Genomic DNA, 21,428 nt, shown 5'->3' with positions numbered 1-21,428 from the left:
TACTGATGGTGTACTTGGATGTGAGAGCAGAGTTACACTGCCATAAAAGTTTCTAAATGGCTTACTCTCTATTTATATACTGTCTGTTCCTAGACCACTAACAGTCTATATAGCCTCGCCCTTTGAGTAGCACTGATCTATAGAAGCAAGGTATTTTAAAATTTTTGCTAAGATGGTTATCAACATTATATGTGATATGGTAGCATTAAGTCAAATACTGTTAATTTTAAATGTTCTTCAGTTCAGCAAAGTTTTAATATATATTAAGCAGTTTCCAAATATAGAGTAAATAAATTTGAGGCTTTAAAAGGCAGTTACTCCATAATTTTTAAACAACTGTATTTTAACCAATTAATTGAATCAGAATTCAGTTGAATTAACCACTTAATTAAAAAGAACTAATTCAGGACCTCTAAGTAAATACAGCTATTGTTCTATATTTTAGTACATGTTTCCAAAACTGTATCAGTCTGCATATTAAACTGTTTTCCATTTTACCCTTGATCTAAATATTTAGGTTTCAGAATTGGCTTGGTTAATTAATTAATTAATTTTGTTTTTTTAAGCTATCAGTCCATGATGCGTTAATATTGTCACAGCCAGTTTCTACACCTTTACCACTAAGGTAATTAATAGTATCTAAAATGATATATTTATTCACTTGGAGCAGAATGCTTTAAAACATTTTAAGGGTTCGGGTAATACAGTTGTGTAATTTTTACAAACTGTGTAAGCATAGCCTTAATGTTTCAAACTTTGATAGCTGGGTGGATGGCCTTGCTATTTTAAAATGGAACACTTAAGAGAGTTACAATATTGGATGTAGGGAATACCTTCCTCTTCCTCTCCTCTCTCCTCCCGTATCCAGTTAATAACTAAATGTTCAGAGTGAACTGATTTTACCTCCTAAAAATCTCAGATCTGTTAGCTTCTCTTCATCTGCATCACTAGTCCAGGCTAGCACGATCTGTCACCTTGACTACTTCATTGTTAACCTCTTAGTTAGTAACCTTGCACTCTTTCAGTTTTTTCCACACTGTAGCCAGTGTGTCCTTTTGAGAATGCAAGTATAAATGTTTGAGAATGCAAATATCATTTTTATTTCAGGTATACTCTTTTGTTGTGTTCACTCCCTCCCCCTATACTTTAGTCACAATAGATTTATTTCAGTTTCTTGAACATGACAGTTGCTTTTTCTTGCCTCAGGACATTTGCATATATTGTCTGTGCCTCCAACCCCTACATCCTTTCTTTTGAGCTCAGCTCAAATGGTTGTTCTTTGGGAAAATCTTTCTTGATAAATGCCCCTTTGTTATCAAAGAATGAGTTTGAATCATTCTCTTATACCATCTCATTGCATTTGCTCCTTTTCAGTGATAACTAAATGAGAACTTGAAATTAATATTAGATTCTAAATTGTTAATATGTAGGAAATAATTTAATAAACAAATCTTAACACATTTTAGAGAAATAGTTCATAATTCCTCTTTTTCTCTGTTTTTCTAGTGGAGCCAACTTTAGCACCTTGTTAATGAATTTGGGTCCTGAGAATTGTGCAACACTGCTGCTCTTTGTTTTACTTGAGTGTAAAATTTTGCTACATTCTCTTAGGCCAGCTGTGTTGACTGGAGTAGCCGAAGCTGTTGTAGCTGTAAGTATAGAATTTTCATTTTAGTACAAAATTCTTGACAGGATTATTACTTTAAAGGGAAATTTCCTTCAATGAAAGCAGCTCTGAAATTACCAGTAGAAGTTACATAAATGTAATAGGGTGGCAAAGAGAAATACTTAAAAGGAAAAGTGATTTCTATTTGAGAGAAAATGTCAGTTTCTAATTTTTCATATTTTAGAGTTGTTCGGAGAATCTATATGATTACATGATAATAAAACTTGTGAATGAAGCTTATATTAAATGAGAGGCTCTGGCCAATTTCAGTTGCCCTAAAATTATACACATGAATTACATAACTAATTTCTCCCAATTTTAACTTTTAATCATTGCAAGCCAATAACTTGGGAAAATCTAGATGATTGTGAAATTGGATAATGTACAAATGCTTAGCTATTGTGTAAAACAAGTAAAAGTTACATCAAGTCCTCCCCTGTTTTAAAACCTTTTTGATGGCTTCCCATTGCAATTAGAAAGAGGTCTGATCAGATAGGGCTTTAAAGGTCATAGTATAGAATTTTGGATGTTTCATTTTTCTAACCCTATTTTCCATTATTAGTTTAATTTAAAATAGTTGATTCCCTTCTCTTCCTTTCTCCATTTTAAGAATGTAACTGTTACGAAAATAATGATCTAAGTCTCTTTCACTCCTGTGTCCTCAGCACTTATCACAGTTAAAGAGCATGGAGTAAACATTCAATAAATATTTGTTAAATTAACAAATAGGATAGTCTCCAAGATCTTAATCTGGTCAGGGAAATGCTGCTAGGACTGAAAATAGTAATAAACATTTGAGATGGTTTATAGGGGGCAAAAATGCTAATTATATACCAGTTTTCCAAGCCTCCACAGTTGCATGTGTCGGCAAAAGTTGTTACAACATGAAAATATTTGTTAATGGACTGACCGGTTTTATGAAGTTCCCACTCCTTCCTTTAAAAGTTTAGTGTTTATCTATGCCCCTCTGTCTGAATCTTTGTGGCCCACTCTCTTGAAAGTGAAATTGGAAGACTTATGAAAATGCAAGATGGCATGAAATGTATGTAATGAATGTTGGAACACTGCCTGAAGAGGAGAATGATTTGGAGGGTGGCAGCCTGGCACACCTTTGGGAGCCGTGGGGACCACCTCGCCCTGTGGGGGCTGAAAATGCCCCTCACCGTGGCGGGCACGGTTAAAAAAAATAGAAAAAGGAGAATGATTTGACAAAGCTAAGAATATTGAAGATTTAATGGAGCCCCATAGTAAAAATTAATGGAAACAATGAATATTTTTGTAAAATTGACCCTATTTAAGACTGTGTTGCAAAAGTCAAAGATGAAGACAAGAGTATCATTTAGTTGTCAGACAGTTTTGTTCTGAAATTTCTTACGTAGTTGGAGGTGTAACGTAACCTTTTTGCTGAATGGAACATAGTTTTCACTGAAGGAAATCTTGAGTTGTTAAGGTCCTTTGCGAGTAGTTCTGTCCATCTTCTGTCTGATCTCATTTTCTACTTCTCTCCTCCTTGCTCACTCTGCTGCAGCCACGGTGGCCTTGCTGCCCCTGTAACATATTAGGCACACCTCACACCTTAAGACCTTTGCTCTATCTGTTCCTTTTCTTCTAAGTGCTCCACCCTTAGATGTCCCCTTGACTAACTCCCTCACCTCCTTCAGGTTCCAGCTCAGCGTCACTTGCTTTCTCTCTCTCCTGTTCTCAACTTTAATCCCTTGCACTTGGCTTTACTTTTCCTTTTTTCCATAGTGCTTAGTGCTCTCTCACATGGTGTGTATTTTATTTATTATGTCTTCTGTTTATTTTCAGTCTTTTTCTTCTAGACCAGGTTTTGGCAAACTATGGCCTGTGAGTCAATTCCCGGCTGCCGCTTGTTTTTGTAAACACAATTTTACTGGAACATAGGCCATTTATTTACATATTGCCTATGACGGCTTTCATACATGAAGACAGAGTTAAATATTTCTGGCAGAGATAATATGGCTTGCAAGGCATAAAATATTTACTCTCTTTTACAGAAAGTTTGCTGACTCTATGCTACAATATAAACCTCATGAGGACTGGAATCTTTGTTTTATTTGTGGTTATGACCCCATCATCTAGAGCAGTGCTTGGTACATATTAAGTGCTCAAATACTTGATAAGTAAATAAATGACAAGACAGAATTCCAGTTTTGTATAACCATCTGGAATAAATGGCAGAGGTTGTAAATTCTGTAGGCAATTATTTGGGATGAGTGATGATGGGTAAGGTCATAATTGGACTAGACTTTGAAAAATAGCAAGGATTTTTATAGTAGAGGAAAAATTTTACCATCAATAATTAAATTTTTAATGTTAGCTGATTATTTAAATTTTTTTTTTTTACTTGTCAAAACTTGTCTTTTTCTTTTTTTTTTTGGAAAGACTACAGTGATATAATTAGGTTTATTTAGTTAGTTAGCTTTATAAAGGAAGGCTAGTAAAGATTGTTGAGGTATGTTTTATATTGACTAATATTTTTAAGACACCAAGCTTCACTGAAGTTGGATCATTTTATGTTTATTTGGACAGTTAGGAAATCTTTTTGTTGAAATTTTCATTTGACTATTACTGTTCCCAAGAGAGTCATTTTAAATTTTTTAAAGTTCTTGGTGCTCTTCATTGGATTTTAGTCAAAGGTTATTTTGAGGATTAGTAGGTGGATAAAATGCATGAGTTAAAGATCATGAGTTTGTTTTATAATATTTTGGGTAATTTTCTCTCTTCTTTGACTCTCTCCATAAAGTGGGAACGTGGATTTTCTCTAGGCATTACAACAAGTAACATGCAAAGAGCTATTAGCGTTTTCATTGTGATTGTGATCATTGTCACACTTGAAGATTTTTATCACATTGGTTAATGGTATTGCCTAGTAGTATTTTATAGTCATTTAACTTTCGGAATGAAGTTTAAGGTAAAAGAAACTCACTTAACTGCTTTTTAATGGTCCCTTTCAGTAATACTAGTTAATTACATAATTCTCATTGCAAATTTAAAATCTGGTTAATTTTTTAAAACTTTCTCCCCAGATGATCTTTCCGTTTCAGTGGCAATGCCCATATATTCCCCTTTGTCCTCTTTCACTGGCGGCAGTGCTGAGTGCACCTTTTCCGTTTATAGTTGGAGTTGACTCAAGGTATTTTGATCTTCATGACCCACCACAAGATGTTGTTTGCATTGACTTGGATACAAACATGTTATATGTGTAAGTTGATTCTTTTTATATTTTCTCAATTTATATTTTTCCTCTCATGTAGTTATGGCTCATTGAAAACATCTAGAAATGATATTTTAAAAAGTTGTTAATAAGTCTTCATCTTTAATACAGTGGTTCTCAACCAGGACAAGTTTCAGAATCCTGGAGCGCTTTGTGATTTGAAAAAGAACATCCTCAATATTATTACAGTTTATAATGTTAACAGTAGGCAGGAGATATTTATGTTTATCAGAAGAGAATATGGATTAAAAAAAGGTTTAATACTGCTTTCAGACCTTAGGAGATGATAGGCTATCTAGGTTTAATTCAAAATCTGTGTGTAGACTTTTGAAAAATAGATTTACCTGTTTGACTTTAGTAACAATATAGGATAATATTATGCTGTTTCCTTAGGTGTCAAGATTTAAATATTATAGGTATTGTAGATAAATTGATATTAATAATCAGAAATGGGGGGAGGGTATAGCTCGGTAGTTAGAGTACATGCTTAGGATGCAGGAGGTCCTGGCTTCAATCCCCAGCACCTCCATTAAAATAAATAACTAAATAAATAAACCTAATTCCCCCCTGCCAAAAAAAATCAGTAATAGTTTGTGTTTACTGGAGGTACTAAATATGTGCGGCAGTAGTATAACTGAGGGTCCAGAGAATAGAGCACCATATTAATAAAAGAAGCAGTTCTAGAAGGATGCTTAGGAGTTCCCTTTCCACCACCCTCTACCACCACCAAAAAAAAAAAAGTGGGAAAGGGCAGTAAGTATTGAAAATTCCCTAGTGTTGCTGCCAAATTCCACCTTTTATTCCTGGAGTCCTTTTATTCTTTCCTGTTTGATTTTGATAGAAAATGAATAGAGTAAGAACTTGGGATGAGACCTCATTGGTCACAGCAGTAGAATTGGTTGGGAAAATAGCCTTAAGTGAACCAAAAGAACGACTTAAGGAAAAAAAAACATTTGCTGTAACTTAAAAAATAATTTTGAAGTGGATCTACCATTGTGTTTTAAAGACTGTATAATTGTGGTTGCTTTTTACTGCATTTGCTTGTTTATTTATTTGGTTTTTAATACATTTTTAAACTTGAAGTATAGTTGATTTACAATATGTTGTTTTAGGTATAGAGCATAGTGATTTCAATATTTTTACAGATTATACTCCAATGAAAGTTATTAAAAGATAATGCATGTAATTCCCTGTACAATACAGTATATCCTTGTTGCTTATTTATTTTATACATAGTAGTTTTTTTAATCTCTTAATTCCATACCCCTAAGTTGCCCCTCCCCTCTTTCCTCTTTCCACCAGTAACCACTAGTTTGTTTTCTATATCTGTGAGTCTGTTTCTGTTTTTATTCATTTAAAAAAATTTTAGATTCTACATGTACATGATATCAAACAGTATCTTTTTTTTTTTAATTTGGTGGGAAGGTAATTAGGTTAACTTACTTATTTGTATTTAGGGGGGAGGTACTGGGGATTGAACCCAGGACTTTGTGCATGCTAAGCATGCGCTCTATTGCTTGAGCTGTACCCTCCCCCTCTATCTTTCTTGGAGTTATTTTAGTAAGCATAACATTCTCTGGGTCCATCTATGTTGCTACAAATGGCAGGATCTCATTCTTTTTTATGGATGAGTAATATTCCATTGTATATATGCACCACATCCTCTTTAGTCATTCATCTGTTGATGAACACTTGGATTGCTTCCATATCTTGGCTATTCTAAATAGTGCTTCTATGAACAATGGGGTGCATGTATCTTTTTGAATTAGTGTTTTCATTTTTTCTGGATATATACCCATGAGCAGAATTGTTGGATCATATGGTAATTCTGTTTTTAGTTTTTTGAAAAAAGTCTGTACCATTTTCTATAGTGGCTACACAATTTATATTCCCACCAATGGTGTACAAAGGTTGCCTTTTCTCCACATCCTCACCAGCACTTGTTATTTGTAGGCTTTTTGATGACAGCTGTTCTGACAGGTGTAAAGTTATATCTCATTGTGCTTTTGATTTGCATTTCTGTAATGACTAGTAATATTGCGCATCTTTTCATGTACCTTTTAGCCATCTGTATGTCTTTTTTTGAAAAAAATGTCTATTCAGATCTTCTGCCCATTTTTTGATTGGGTTGTTTGCTTTTTTGATACTGAGTTGTATGAGCTGTTTATATATTTTGGATATTAATCCCTTGTTGGTCCTATCATTTGCAAATATTTTTTCCCATTATGTAGATTTCACTTTGTTGATGGTTTCCTTTGCTGTGCAAAAACTTTTTGAGTTTAATTAGGTCCTATTTGCTTATTTTTGCTTTTACTTGTTTTGCCTTAGGAGACAGATACAAAAAAATACTCTTTGACTTAAATCGTAACAGTATCCTGCCTATATTCTTTTCTCGGAGTTTTATAGTTTCAGGTCTTACATTTAGGTCTTTAATCCATTTTGCATTTATTTTTGTATATGGTGTGGTGCAGTGTTCTAATCTCATTGTTTTACATACAGCTATCCAGTTTTCCTAACACCATTTCTTGAAAAGACTGTCTTTTCTCTGTTGTATCTTATTGCCTTCTTTGTCGTAGATTAATTGACTGCAGGTGTATGGGTTTATTTCTGAACTCTCTGTTCTGTCCCATTGATCTATGTGTCTATTTTTGTGCTAGTATCAGACTTTTGATTACTGTAACTTTGCGATGTAGTCTGAAGTCTGAGAGGGTGATACCTCCAGCTTTGTCTTTTTCTTTAAGATTGCTTTGGAAATTCAGAGTCTTTGATTCCTTATGAATTTTAGGATTATTTGTTTTAATTCTGTGAAAAAATGCTGGGTATTTTGATAGGGATTGCATCTTAGATTGCTCTGGGTAGTATGGCCATTTTAACAATGTTAATTTTTCCAATCCAAGAAAAGCCCAGGATATCTTTCCATTTCTCTGTATCATCTTTAATTTCCTTCAGAGTAAAGGTATTTCATCTCTTTGGCTAAGTTTATTCCTAGGTACTTTATTCTTTTTGATGCAATTTTAAATGGGATTTCTTTTTTGTGTTTTCTTTTTCTGATAGTTCATTATTAGTGTATAGAAAAGCAACAGATTTCCATATATTAATCCTGTATCTTGCAACTGTACTGAATTAATTTATTCTAATAGTTTTGGGGTGGAAACTTTAGGGTTTTTTATATAAAGTATCATATCATCTGCAAATAGTGACAGTTTCACTTCTTCCCTTCCAATTTGGTTGGCTTTTATTTCTTTTTCTTGTCTGATTATTGTGGCTAGAACTTCCAATACTATGTTAAATAGAAGTGGTAAGAGTGGGGATCCTTTTCTCGTTTCTCAGTTTACAGGAAAGACTTTCATCTTTTCACCATTGTGTATGATATTAGCTATGTGTTTGTCATATATGGCCCATATTATTATGTTGAGATATGTTTCCTCTATACCTACTCTGATGAGAGTTTTTATGATGAATGGATGTTGAACTTTGTAAAATATTTTTTCAGCATCTGTGGGGCTGATCATGTGATTTTTGTCTTTCTTTTTGGTAGTGTGGTGTATCACATTGATTTGTGTGTGTTGAACCATACTTGCATTCCTGGAATAAATCCAACTTGATCATGGATTATGATCCTTTTTTATGTGTTATTGGATTCAATTTGTTAATATTTTGTTAAGGATTTTTGCATCTATATTCATCAAAGATAATGGTCTATAATTTCCTTTTCTTGTATTGTCTGCTGTTTCTTGATTCAGTCTTGGTAAGTTGTGTGTTTCTAGAAATTTGTTCATTTCTTCTGCATTACCCAATTTGTTGGCATATAAATGTTCATAATATTTTCTTATGATTTTTTGTGTTTCTCTGGTGTTGGTTGTTATTTCTCCTCTTTCATTTCCTATTTTGTTAATTTGGGTCCTTTTTTCTTCTTGATGAGCCTGACTGAAGGGTTATCAATTTTGTTTATCTTTTCAAAAAACCAGCTCTTGGTTTCACTTATTTTTTCTATAGTTTTGTTTTTGGTTTTGTTTTTATTCTTTTTAAAATGTCCTCTGATCTTTATCATTTCCTTCCTTCTGCTGACTTGAGGCTTTGCTCTTCTTCTAATTCTGTTAGGTGGTAAATTATGTTATTAATTTGAGATTTTTCTTGTTTCTTTTGTTGGTGGTGGTCGGCTTTTTTTTGTTGTTGTTTCTTGAGAAAGGCCTGTATTGCTATAAACTTCCCTCTTAGAACTGCTTTTGTTGCATTGCATAGCTTTTGGAGTATAGTGTTTCTATTTTCATTTGTCTCAAGGTATTTTCTGATTTCCTACTTGGTTTCTTCATTGACCTGTTTTTTTGTTTGTTTGTTTTTGTTTTAAGTAGAATGTTGTTTAGTTTCCACCTGTTTGTCCTTTCCTGTTTTACTTTTTGTAGTTGATCTCTAGTTTCATACCATTGCGGTCAGAAAGAATACTTGATAAAATAATTTCTATCCTTTAAAAAATTTGTTGAGAGTTGTTTTGTGGCCTAGCAAGTGATCTGTTCTGGAGACCATTCCATGTGCACTTGAAAAGAATGTATATTCTTCTGGTTTTGAATGTAATGTCCTGTAGCTATCTAATAAGCCCGGGTGGTCTTTGTTTCATTTTAGACCACTGTTGCATTATTGACTGTACATTGATGTAAGTGGGGTGTTGAAGTACCCTACTATTATTTTATTAGTGTCATTTTCTCTTTGTGTCTGTTTGTATTTTCTTTAGGTATTTAGCTACTCGTGTATTGGGTGCATATGTGTTGAGTGTAATATCTTTTTGTATTGTGTACAGTTATCATTGTATAATGCCCTTCTTCATCTTTTGTTATAGCCTTTGTTTTAAAGTTTATTATGTCTGATGTGAGTGTTACCCCGACTTTCTTACCATTTCTGTTGTATGAAATATCTTTTCCTATCCCCTCATTTTGAGTCTTTTTTTGTCTTAAACTTTGAAGTGAGTCTCTTGTAAACAGCATATAGAACAGTCTTGTTTTTATATCCAATCAGCAAATTATGTCTTTTGATTGAAGCATTTAGTCTATTGCATTTAAAGTAATCATTGATAGTTAAACACTTGCTACCATTTTATTACCTGTTTTCTGGTTGTTTCTGTAGTTCTCTGTTACTCTTTTTGTTTCTTATATTGTAGTTTGATGATTTTCTTTAGTAGTATGCTTTTGTTCCTTTCTTTTTAGTTTCTTTATAACTCTTGGGGGTTTTTGTTTTGTGGTTACCATGGGGTTCATATATTGTTGACCTATAACTATATCTACTTGTCATAAGTGGTAGTCATTTAAGTTCAACACGTTGTAAAAAATTTGTTTTTTTCTCCCCTCCCCACATTTTATGTTTTTGATGTCATATTTTACATCTCCATGTTTATCTCTTAACTGTTTATTGTAGTTATTGTTGCTTTATATATATATATATATAAATGTTTATATGTATCTTTTCATCTTCATACTGGCTTATTTAAGTGGTTGACCCTCAGTCCTTACTGTGTATTTGCCTTTCCTAGTGAGATTTTTTCCTTTCCTTTAGATTCCTACTTTTTTCCCACTTAGAGAAGACTCTAACACTACTTTTAGGTTAGGTTTCGTGTTGGTGAACTCTTTTAGTTTTTGCTTCTCTGAGAAGTTCTTTATCTCTCCTATTCCAAATGATAATCTTGTTGAGTAGAATATCCTACGTTGCAGGTTTTTTCCCATTCAGCACTTTGAATATCATGCCACACCTTCTGGCCTGCAGAGTTTCTGCAGCGAAATCAGTTGATAGCCTAATGAAGGTTCCCTTGTATGTGAGTAACTCTTTGTTTTTCTCTTGCTGCCTTTAAATTCTCTTTTTATCTTTTGCCATTTTAATTATGATATGTCTTGTTGTGGATCTGTTTGGGTTTACCCTGTTTGTGACCCTCTGTGCTTCCTGTACCTGGATATCTGTTTCCTTCCTCAGGTTTGGGAGATTTTCAGCCATAATTTCCTCGAATACGTTTTTGATCTCCCATCTCTCTTCTTCTGGGACCCCTATAATGTGAATGTTGCTATGTTTAATGTTACACTAGAGATCTCTCAAACTGTTTTCATTTTTAAAAATTTGTTTTTCTTTTTTTGTTTTTCTTTTTGCCTCCTATTTTTCCCAGTGGTCCTCCAGTCAGCCAAGGGGACTTGTCTCCCCCATGTAGGATTCCAGGGCCTGGAGCACCTTATCTGTGGCTCTCACTGCTCACTCCTCTGGGTGGGTATCCACCCATGTATTCTCCCTTTTCCTCTGAGTCCCCTCCCAGATGCACAGGTCCTGACCCAATCACTTTTCTTCTCTTCCCTGTGTATCTCTCTTATAGCCTTGGTTGTACAGGAGTCCTTCTGCCAGTTTTCAGTTAGTTTTCAGTGAGAATTATTCCACATGTAGGTGTATTTTTTCATGTGTGCATGGTGGAAGATGAGCTCCATGTCCTCTTCCTCTAAGTGTGCCAGCTTTAGTGATCTCTCTGTGCATATTTAGATTTGCTTATAGCCTGAAAATGAACTACTTGTAAGCACTAAATATTATTTCTTATAGCACACTTTTTTTTTTCAGCATCTGTCCTTGAAAAACAATTATTTCAAGATTGTGTACATTGTGGTTCTTTTGGAAGTCATTATGAAGTTAGAACTCAAATGTTTACATCTTTTTATTTACTGTTCTGAATAAAATAATATTATGGAGATGCTTAGTTTTGCCCTGTTTTAAATAATTTCTGTATAATTTCTATTGATCAAAACACTGTTTTCTAAAATTGAACTCTTTGCTTAGTTGTACTTGAAGAATTATGAAATGTTCTAGATACTCAAGAATCAGAGAATAATGTAAATAATTTGCATGAATGTACCACCCATATTAATCTTGAATTTGGTGTTCATCATTTCCATGTAGTTTAGAAACATTTATTATATATGCTAGTATAAATGATATTTTATTTTGCATGCTTTAAAAATTTATATTTGTAAAGGTTTCTGTGGCTTGCTTTTTAACTCAACATTCTTGATAGGTCCATCCATGTTTACACATGTAGCTCTACTTCATTTTCAGTGTTTATCAGTGCTCATGGATATGAATACTTAGATTATAGTTAGATTTTACAATTATGATTAGAGCTGTTCTGATCATTATTGAGTACATGGAGAAAAATTCCTCTTAAGCATATATATAGAAGAGCTAATGTTGGTTGATAGGCATAGTTACTGCACATTACGCTGACCCTTCTTCAGCAGCAGATGAAATTTCTGTTGGTTCCATATCATTGCCAATACTTATTATGGTCAGACTTTAAGATTTTTCCTAATTTGATGGTAATGGGATCTCTCTGTTTGGTTTTAATACGTATTTCCCTAATTAGTAGCAAATGAAGAATTTTAATTTCTTCTTGCCCTTTGGTTTTACCCTCTCTTCTTTCTTTTTTTTTTTTTCTTTCCTTCTCTTTTTCTCAAGTGTAGTCAGTTTACAATGTTGTGTCAGTTTCTGGTGTACAGCATAGTAGTTCAGCCATACATATACCTACATATATCCATTTTAATTTCCCTCCTTTTCTGGGTGCACTTTTCTGTTGGGTTGTTTGTCTTTTTTTTTAATTGTAGAAGAAGTTCTTTTTATAATCTGGAATTAATTCTTGCTCTGTTATATACATTGCAGATAGTTTCTCTCACACCATGCCTTGTATTTTCATTCTATTGTGTCTTTTGATGAACAGAAGTTTATATTAATTGATCAAATTTACCAATTTCTACTTATGGATTGCCATTTTGATTCTTGTATATGAAATCTTCTGCCTTGATGTCATGAAATATTACTCTGGATGTTCTTAAAGTTGTAAGGTTTTGGCTTTCTCATTTAAGTCTTTCATTTAGCTAAACTTGATGTTGGTGTATGATAAGACATAGAGATACAATTTTATTTTTCATGTTAATTAACAGTTGTCACATAGTACTGTTAATTGAATAGTCAGTTCATCTCTTCTCCACTGGTCTTCAGTGTCAGTAACATTACGGATCAGTTTTTATATTTGTGTGGATATGTGTCCAGGCTTACCATTTTGTTAATTTGGTCTATTTTAGCTTCTTGCCAGTATCACAATCTCTTAATGACTTAAAAAGTTAAGATGTCTGCAACATGGATGAACCTTCAAAACATCATGGTGAAATACCTTACATGATCCCATTTCTGTGGAATACCCAAGACACAAAAAGTAGATTAGGGGTTACCATGGGATAGGAGGTTGGGGGAATTGTGGGTTAGTGACTGAGGAGATGTGGCGTTTCCTTTTGAGGTGATAAAAATATTCTGAAATCAATTGTGGTTGTTAAACAACTCTAAGTATACTAAAAACCATCGATTGCCCACTTGAGGTGAGTGGGTTGTATGGTATGTGAATTATGTCTCAGTAACATTGTTTTTTTTAAAGTTGTAATGTGAGATGGCAGGTCCCTTTACACCCTGTTTTTAAAAATTGTTTTGACTGTATTTGGTCTTTTCCATATAAATTTTAATTAGCTTGTTAAATTCCATGTAAAATTATGTTGTGATTTTGGTTAGACTTCTACTGAGTTAGTACATTAATTTGGAGGCTAATATCATTTTGACTTAAAGTCTCACTACCCATAAATGTGGTATTTTACTTCATAGGCCTTTAAAAAGTTTTAACCTTTTCAGTTTTTTTTTTTTTTCCGTAAAGATCAGGCACGTCTTTTGTTAAACTTATTTATTCCTAAGTACCTTATGGTTTTTATTGCTACTGTAAATGGTATTTTAAATTACATTTTCTACTTGTTAGTTGCTGGGGTATAGAAATGCTATTGACTTTTATGTAGTGGTCTGTTGCCCAGCAACCTAGCTGAATTTATTTTAATTTGTTTGTAGAGTCTCTTCAATTTTCTGGCTAGAAACAATGACATCCTCTGCAGTCCTTATAATATTTAAAAATTTCTTGTCTTAATTCTCTGGCTAGAATCCTTTTGTAATGTTGAATAGGAGTTACCATAACCAGTGTCTTGTTCCTACTTCGAAGGGAATGGTTTGAGCAGTTCAGCATTAAATATCTTTATTGCTTTAAAGCAAGAACTGATATTTCACCCAAGGCCTATTTTTGCAAATGAAATTTTATTGGAACATAGCCATGATCATTCGTTTACATATGGCCTGAGGCTGCTTTCATGCTACAGTGACACATTTGAGTAGTTGTAACAGAGGTCCTCAAAGCATAAAATATTTACTATTTGACTTTTTATAGAAAAGATTTGCTAGCCCTGCTTTAGGGTTTTGATTGCTTAATAATAAATCAAGGAAATTTCCTTTTACTTCTAGATTAAGAGGTTTGCTTAAAAATTATAAGTTGATGTTGAACTTTATAATGACTTTGTATAACTATTGAGAAGAGCATTAAGTTTTTCCCCTTTAATTTTTATGTGGTAAATTACATTATAAAATCAGTTACTAGTAAACAACCTTGCATTCCTAAAATAAACATCATCTTGCTCTCTTTTTTTTTTATATGCTGATGGATTAACTTTTCTAATAATTTAAAATACTAGCACTGATGTTCATAAATGATACTTTCTTGATGTATAGCATTAGCTCCAGCCCATGGCTGGTACATTGAGCTTTCATCTCTGTAGAGTTTTACATGTTTATAATTCTATCAGAATACTTTGTCTCATGTATTACTTTAAAGCGTTCTTTTGAACTTCCAAAGTGATTTTTTTTAAATGCTGACTCAGTTGAATTGTGATAACATGCTCTATTATATCTGACTCAGATATTTGTTGAGATTTCTTTCTGATAAGTAGCTTGAAGTATCAAGTAAATTAAGTTTGCCACTTATAAAATATAATTCTAAGATGTAACTTTGAAACAAGACTTAAGTGTTGTGTTCATAACCCTAACACTGAAAATCTATGTTGGAGGATTAGAATGAGATAATCACATTTGACTGAAGTTGACTGAAGTGAGAAGAGAAATTCCTTGAAAACCGCTTATTCAGGCTGTCTGTATCAATTGCAACTTCAGTAAAAAATACCTTTCCATTTTCTTTTTTAGTTGGACATTAGCATTTGGCTTAAGTAAAAACAGATTTTAACAAACTGTATTATGTTTTTATTTAATAGATCAGATGAAAAAAAGAATATGAACTGGAAGCAACTTCCCAAAAAGCCATGCAAAAATCTGATTAGCACCTTGAAGAAATTGTATCCCCAGCTATCTTCAGGTAAATGTGAGCAAAAAGGAAGGAATGTTTTTAGTGAAAGAATCTGTATTAAAAAAATTCTTAAACTTTAACACAATTTTGCTCTTCTTAAAGGGAATATCATTAAAAAACAAAATTCCAGTAGTAAGAAAGTAATACTGTGGTTCGTGGTTTTTTTGAGCGTGGGCCTTCTTGTTAACCCCTGCTAGTGATCTCTTCACGTTAATGGAGAGAGGAATTTCAGGAAGTGATGGGCTTTATTTTGACAATTTCCTTGATTGTTGAATCATTACATAAATAATACTATATATTAGTGCCATTTTCTCTTCTTTCTTCATTTATCAGTCCACCGGAAAACTCAAGAAGGTTCAGCAATTGAGATGACCCCAATTGAAGCAGATTTCTCGTGGCAAAAGAAGATGACACAACTTGAGATGGAAATTCAAGAAGCATTTTTGCGCTTTATGGCAACCATTTTAAAAGGATATAGAACATATCTCAGACCAATCACAGAGGCTCCTTCAAATAAAGCCACAGCTGTTGATTCATTGTTTGACCGACAGGGTGAGTGGAATTAAAAATATAATTATTCATTGAAATGAAAAATATTTTCTATTTGGCATTGCTGCCAAAAAATATACAATATATAAGTTCTTAGAAATTTATATTAAAGTGATGAACTTCTGTGTATTTGTAATCTAGCTCTGTGAATAGAATTTCTATTAATTTTTATACTCCATTTTTTTTCCCAAGAAATGGCAAACTGGAGGTGTTTAATTATGAAATGTCAAAGATGTTGCTTATATTTATAGTACTCTGTATGTAGTCAGTTATCTTAGTAGAACAAAGCTGGTAATTTGCTTTTAGGTGTTTTCTCAGTTTCCCCTAATTCTTGAGTTTGTACACTCGTGGCTTTACAGTATTCTCTGACAAATAATTTTTGGAATAAGACTATAAATTTTTTGAAAGTTTCAAAAAATATAGCCTTGTTCCAGGGGAAAATACTGTATTCATTCTTTTTAGTATGTGTATTTTAGGGAATTATAAAAATTTTTGTTGTTATCCAGCTGCTTTTAAAACATATGCGTAGCAGCAACCTTACAAATAGATAAGTATTCATATGACAATTATTTTACATTTCTGTAATTTTACCCAGCAGTTACTTTCTTAAAAATCTCTATTTTCCCAGTAATCCTTTTGTCCTTTACCATTTCTGCTTTGGGATAACTTTCTCTCAAATACTTAGTCACCACTTACCAAGTCCAACTAGTTATTTTGTATGGATATGAAGAAGTATAAAATCTAAATGCATGGGATACCCAATGGAAAATAATCTATAGTGTTTTTAAAAATAGAACAAGTACCCAATAAAACAGATTTTACAGAATAATTTAGTGAGGGGTTATGAGATTCAGAAAAAGAGAATATTTTTCCAAATGAGCATTTTGGAAGACTTCATGGAAGAGGAGCATGACTTTGAAGAGTGGGTAAAATTTAGATAAATGGAGATGAGTAAGAAAGACTTTCTAAAAACAATAGGCATTAAAAGTCAAATCTGAATTAGAATTTACACTTTATTATATTTATGAAGTCTTTCTGGGGTTCTGTTTTGTCATTAATGAAATGATACCTACTTCATGCATAGTTGTGGAGATTAAATGAGAAAATTGTATGTGAAGCAACTAGTAAAAGTACTGTACTGTACTCATAATAACAGCTATTATTGTTAGTGGTAGTAAAGAAGTGGAAGAAAGCTCAAGAACAAAAGCACAAGGCATGTGTATTAGTTTGCCAGGGCTGCCGTAACCAGTTGCCATGGACTGAGCGGCTTAAACTACAGAAATTTATTTTCTCACAGTTCTAGAGGCTAGAAATCCAGGTGACTAGGTACCTAGGATTGATTTCCTCTGAGGCCTCTCTCCTTGGCTGTGTAGATGGCTGTCTTCTCCCTGTATCTTCTTGTGATCATCCTTTGGTGCGAATCTGTGTCTAAATTTTCTCTTCTTACCAGGACACCAGTCAGAGCCCATCCTAATTTAATTACTTCATTTTGACCTAAGTATGCCTTTAAAGACCCAGTCTGCAAGTATAGTCACACTTTGAAATCCTGGGGGCATAAGAATTGAATGTGTTGACAAGAAGGTAACTGAAATGATGTACGTGGCCATAGAAGCAATATTAGATAGGGAGAGAAGTGAAGATGGGAGGTTGTACATAGAATGTAAAAGGGTGAATGGATTATATATTTCAGTGAGCCTGTCTCCTTCCTCCCCCAGTTCTCCTCCTAAAAGAAGACTTGGTAGGAAGAACTTAAGTAGGCATACCAGACAGACAGGGGTAATGGTCACTGGGTAATATGTAAACTAGAGATTTGGGAGGCAGAGCTGTTTTCAGTGCTTCCAAGAGAAGTCCAGTGAGTGTGTGACTATGCATAGAAGTTGGTAATTGAGGTAGGATAGACCATAGATCATTGAAAGTTAAGGAATTAAAAACTCATTAAAATGTTGGATGGTTGGTGCTTATGGGTGTTGAAGAATGATGGTGGTCAGAGTTGAAGAGGGGGAGACTTTGAATTAGGTGCCCTAGTCATCAGTGAATGAGGGAGAGAATGTCCCTGAAGTCAGGAGTTAGTAGGAGAATGGGTAGAATAGCCTGCTGAACTTCAATGAGCAGAAAATTTTCCAAGATAATACAGGAATAATTGGTGATATTGCAGAAGGACTTGATCCTTTCTGCTTGAGAATATGCAGAGTATCAGAAATTTGTACTTGAGCTATAGGACTAGAGGTTCCTTATAGGACATTCAGATTTCAGTGTTAATGGTACGGGTTAAGTTCTGTGGTTGAATCAAGCAGAAGGGCCTTTGGCTACTAAAAGCTTCTATAAATGTGGATATACATATAAAGAGAAAACTAGATAAATACAAGCTTAAAATAATGTTTAATATAACATCTAGTTCAACTTTAAAATTTGAATTTTATTGTAATTTTTTTTTCTTCAGGATTTTTAAAAAGTCGAGATCGTGCCTATACAAAATTCTACACCCTTTTATCCAAAACTCAGATTTTTATTCGTTTCATTGAAGAATGTAGTTTTGTAAGTGATAAAGATACTGGATTGGCTTTTTTTGACGACTGCATAGAAAAGGTAAAAGTTTGTCCTGTATATCAATATTATAAAAACTTTTAATGGTTTACCTTTATGATCATCATCATCATTATTATTAGCCCAAACGATCTGAAGGAGGTATCCGATACTGGACTTAATGTAAGAATTATTTTATTTTATGGTATCTTGTGCTACCATACATATAGCTAATTTTTCCTCTTTGATGCTCACTTTGGTTTTGTGTTAGGTATTAAGAACGTTTCATTGAACCTCCTAAATTTCTTTCTTTTTTTTTATAAGATAAGATTTAGTAGTTCATTTAAAAAGTTTAATTTTGTAAGTAATGAATGTCCTGTGTTCTTTTGTTTTAATGTCTTTCCAAATACTTTTGCTAATATGTTTCTTCTGTCTTAATGGAGGATATTTGGAAATATGTTAAATTTTAAAGCTTTACTCACGCATCCTAAGGAACTTTAAGTTGATTCTTGACAGTGATGACTCATGTATTTTTTCCTCATTTTTAATAGAGCTCTTATTTTTCCTAAATGGATCTTGGGGTTGATTGTTTATGCAAACCATATATTATATAAAATTTGAGATAGTATCCAAAAAAGATAGAATATTATGACATTATGATTTTTATGGGCCCCTAATGATTTTTTATCTTGGAAGACTTGAATAATTTTCTCCCATTCTGTCAGTGTGATCTAAAACTCCAGGGATATGATTAAAACTATTCAACATATCTGTTTACTTATAAAATTAATAGTTCAGTATCATCCAGTTAAAGAAAAGCTTAGATAATATCAACCACTAATGCAGAGGTTTAGTAATAATGAAATTTTTGATTTGAGAAACCAGATTACTTTTGTGATCGCCCATCTTTTGCTTATGGAGGATTTATGAACAAATTAACCAAAGTAAATTGTTTTCTACTCTGATAGCCGTAAGAGAAATATACTTTAGCCTAGTAGTATAAGGTCCCCCCAAATATATTATGAAGTGTTTCCTATCTGCCTAGTATTAAAAAAAGGATAGTTTTTAAATAAGTTTAAGATTATCTCTGTTAATTTAAAAGTAGACATTTTTCACTAAGAATTCTTTTGTTTTCTTCTAGTTGTTTCCTGATAAAGGCACAGAGAAAACAGATAAGGTATTTTTTTCTTAAATTAAAATTTTGATATTTGAGGATGAGACCTTGCTTATTTGCAAATTAATTGGAGAAAATAATTATTTTTAGGTTGATTTTGACTCAGCAGAAGATACCAAGTTGATAGAGCTAGATGATTCACAAAAAAGTGAGCACACTGTATTCATAATGCCACCAGAGCCACCTCCTGATGACGAAACGGATCTGCCACCAAAGTACAGGTAGCAGGAGTTTTTTAAAGAGCTGTTTGGGCACAGCTTTTATTTATCTTTTGTGATTATTAGTAGATATGTATATGAATCATTTGTGAAGGTCATTTTCAGAATTTATTCAGTGAACTGACGGAGATGAATATTTTATGGAGATATACCAGGTATTGTAATTTAAGAATAACCACATTGCATGCATTTATTGTGATTTGTTTAACTAGTCTCCTGTGGATTTGTTTGTAGTTCTTTGCTACCGATATCTTTATGTATATATACAGTTATTTTCTTAGGCTGTATTCCTAAAAGAATTTCTGGAGCAAAGGGAATATAAAATAAGTTTTTTTCAAAAATATAGAATTGATATATATCACCAGGGCTTCATAAGAATGAAAAATATATACCTGGGATTGAATGGTTTAATTAAATATTGTTTTGATTGCATGTTAATTATAGAACTCTTTTTTACTTTTGCTTACTTACTATACATTGGAATCCAGGTATGGGCAAACAAGGTAAATCAAATAAGGAAAGGTAATATATTCCAGCAGAAAATTGGCCAAAGGAAGTGAGTAGGCAATTTCTGAGAAGAAATACCGATAATGAATAATATGAAAATGTTAAGTTTTTCTAGGATTCAGAGAAATGCAAACCAAAATGATGAGTAGAAGCATTTTTAATTTATCAGATTAAGAGTAGGCTATCCTACTAATTAGAGTGTATTTTACAGTGTAGGTAAGTATAACCTTTCTGGAAGTAATTTGATAGTGATTATAATAATTTTTATTCTCTTGATAAACTCTGACCATAGAAAACTCTGTTGTTGGGCATTATCCTAAGAAATTTAAGAAAAGTATTCACAAAGATGTATGTACAAAGATACTTAATTGCAAAAATTGAGAAGTAGTCTACAAATGTCCAACAGTAAAGAATTGTTAAGTTATGGCATGTCCCTAATGTAAAAATATTATAGTTTTTTTTTCCTTTTAAAATGAAATGCAAGGTGCTTTTATAAAGAAAAACAAAAGTATACCAAATGTTATTTTTTAATATAAATTATCATTGAACAAATAAGTTCTGTTGAAAGTCTTAATTCCTCTGTCAAGTAAGATATTAGGGTTTTTTAATGTTCCAGGGGTTGGTTGAAAATAACATATAGGATGGGGAGAAGCCCAAGTTTCCATGTAGATAGTCTGTGTATCTTATAATTACATCATCTTATACTTTTGAGAAAAAAAATTTTATATAAGGATTTTGGAGAATATTATTGGGTATTATTTGAAGTTTAGAAATATTCACCTAAATTCTGGCATAGTATAAATAGTTAATGTATTTTAAATCAGCAGCTCTATTTTTGCTTTTTATTTTAGTTACAAATACTTTCCAAGACTGGATCTTAAGCTTTTTGACAGACCGCAGGAGTTGAAACTTTGTTTTAGTAGACACCCTACTGGGAGTAGCATTACAAACAGTCCAGCTCTCATGGCTAAGAGAACTAAACAGGTCAGATATTCTTTATCTAATACATGTTAATTTAAAATGCAAAATATGTATATGTGATATGCAGCTCATAGTTTAGAATTATTTCACAGCAACCATTTGAAGAACCACTATGGTTATTAATGAAGTAAAATAGATTTCTTGCAACCCTGCTTATAATACTGAGGCTAATGTTTATGTTTATGCTCTAAGAGAATCCTTGGGAAGTAAATATACTTAAAGAAAAACAACTTTATTGATATATAATTCATATACCATACAATTAATTCTTTTAAAGTGTATTCATGGGCTTTTAGTATTTTCACAGGGTTGTGCAACCACCACTACAATCAATTATGGAA

The 21,428-nt window shown here is 32.8% G+C and overlaps 1 protein-coding gene across 3 annotated transcripts in view; it reads left to right on the top strand.

Moving 5' to 3' along the window:
* The window catches only part of DENND4C (DENN domain containing 4C), a 95,576-nt gene that overhangs the window by 40,076 nt on the left and 34,072 nt on the right, over nucleotides 1–21,428 (top strand). For all 3 annotated transcript variants that reach the window (XM_074361521.1, XM_074361520.1, XM_074361522.1), the window contains exons 8-16: nucleotides 567–625; nucleotides 1,507–1,651; nucleotides 4,717–4,892; nucleotides 15,044–15,144; nucleotides 15,469–15,687; nucleotides 18,125–18,270; nucleotides 19,349–19,384; nucleotides 19,472–19,602; nucleotides 20,958–21,090. In XM_074361521.1, the coding sequence (XP_074217622.1) occupies nucleotides 567–625; nucleotides 1,507–1,651; nucleotides 4,717–4,892; nucleotides 15,044–15,144; nucleotides 15,469–15,687; nucleotides 18,125–18,270; nucleotides 19,349–19,384; nucleotides 19,472–19,602; nucleotides 20,958–21,090 (1,146 nt within the window). The remainder of the gene's footprint in view (nucleotides 1–566; nucleotides 626–1,506; nucleotides 1,652–4,716; nucleotides 4,893–15,043; nucleotides 15,145–15,468; nucleotides 15,688–18,124; nucleotides 18,271–19,348; nucleotides 19,385–19,471; nucleotides 19,603–20,957; nucleotides 21,091–21,428) is intronic.

The sequence above is a fragment of the Camelus bactrianus genome, chromosome 4 (genome assembly GCF_048773025.1).
Source record: "Camelus bactrianus isolate YW-2024 breed Bactrian camel chromosome 4, ASM4877302v1, whole genome shotgun sequence".
Taxonomy (NCBI): Eukaryota; Metazoa; Chordata; class Mammalia; order Artiodactyla; family Camelidae; genus Camelus; species Camelus bactrianus.
Note: the sequence above shows the minus strand (reverse complement) of the source record. Positions and strands in the feature narration are given on the sequence as shown.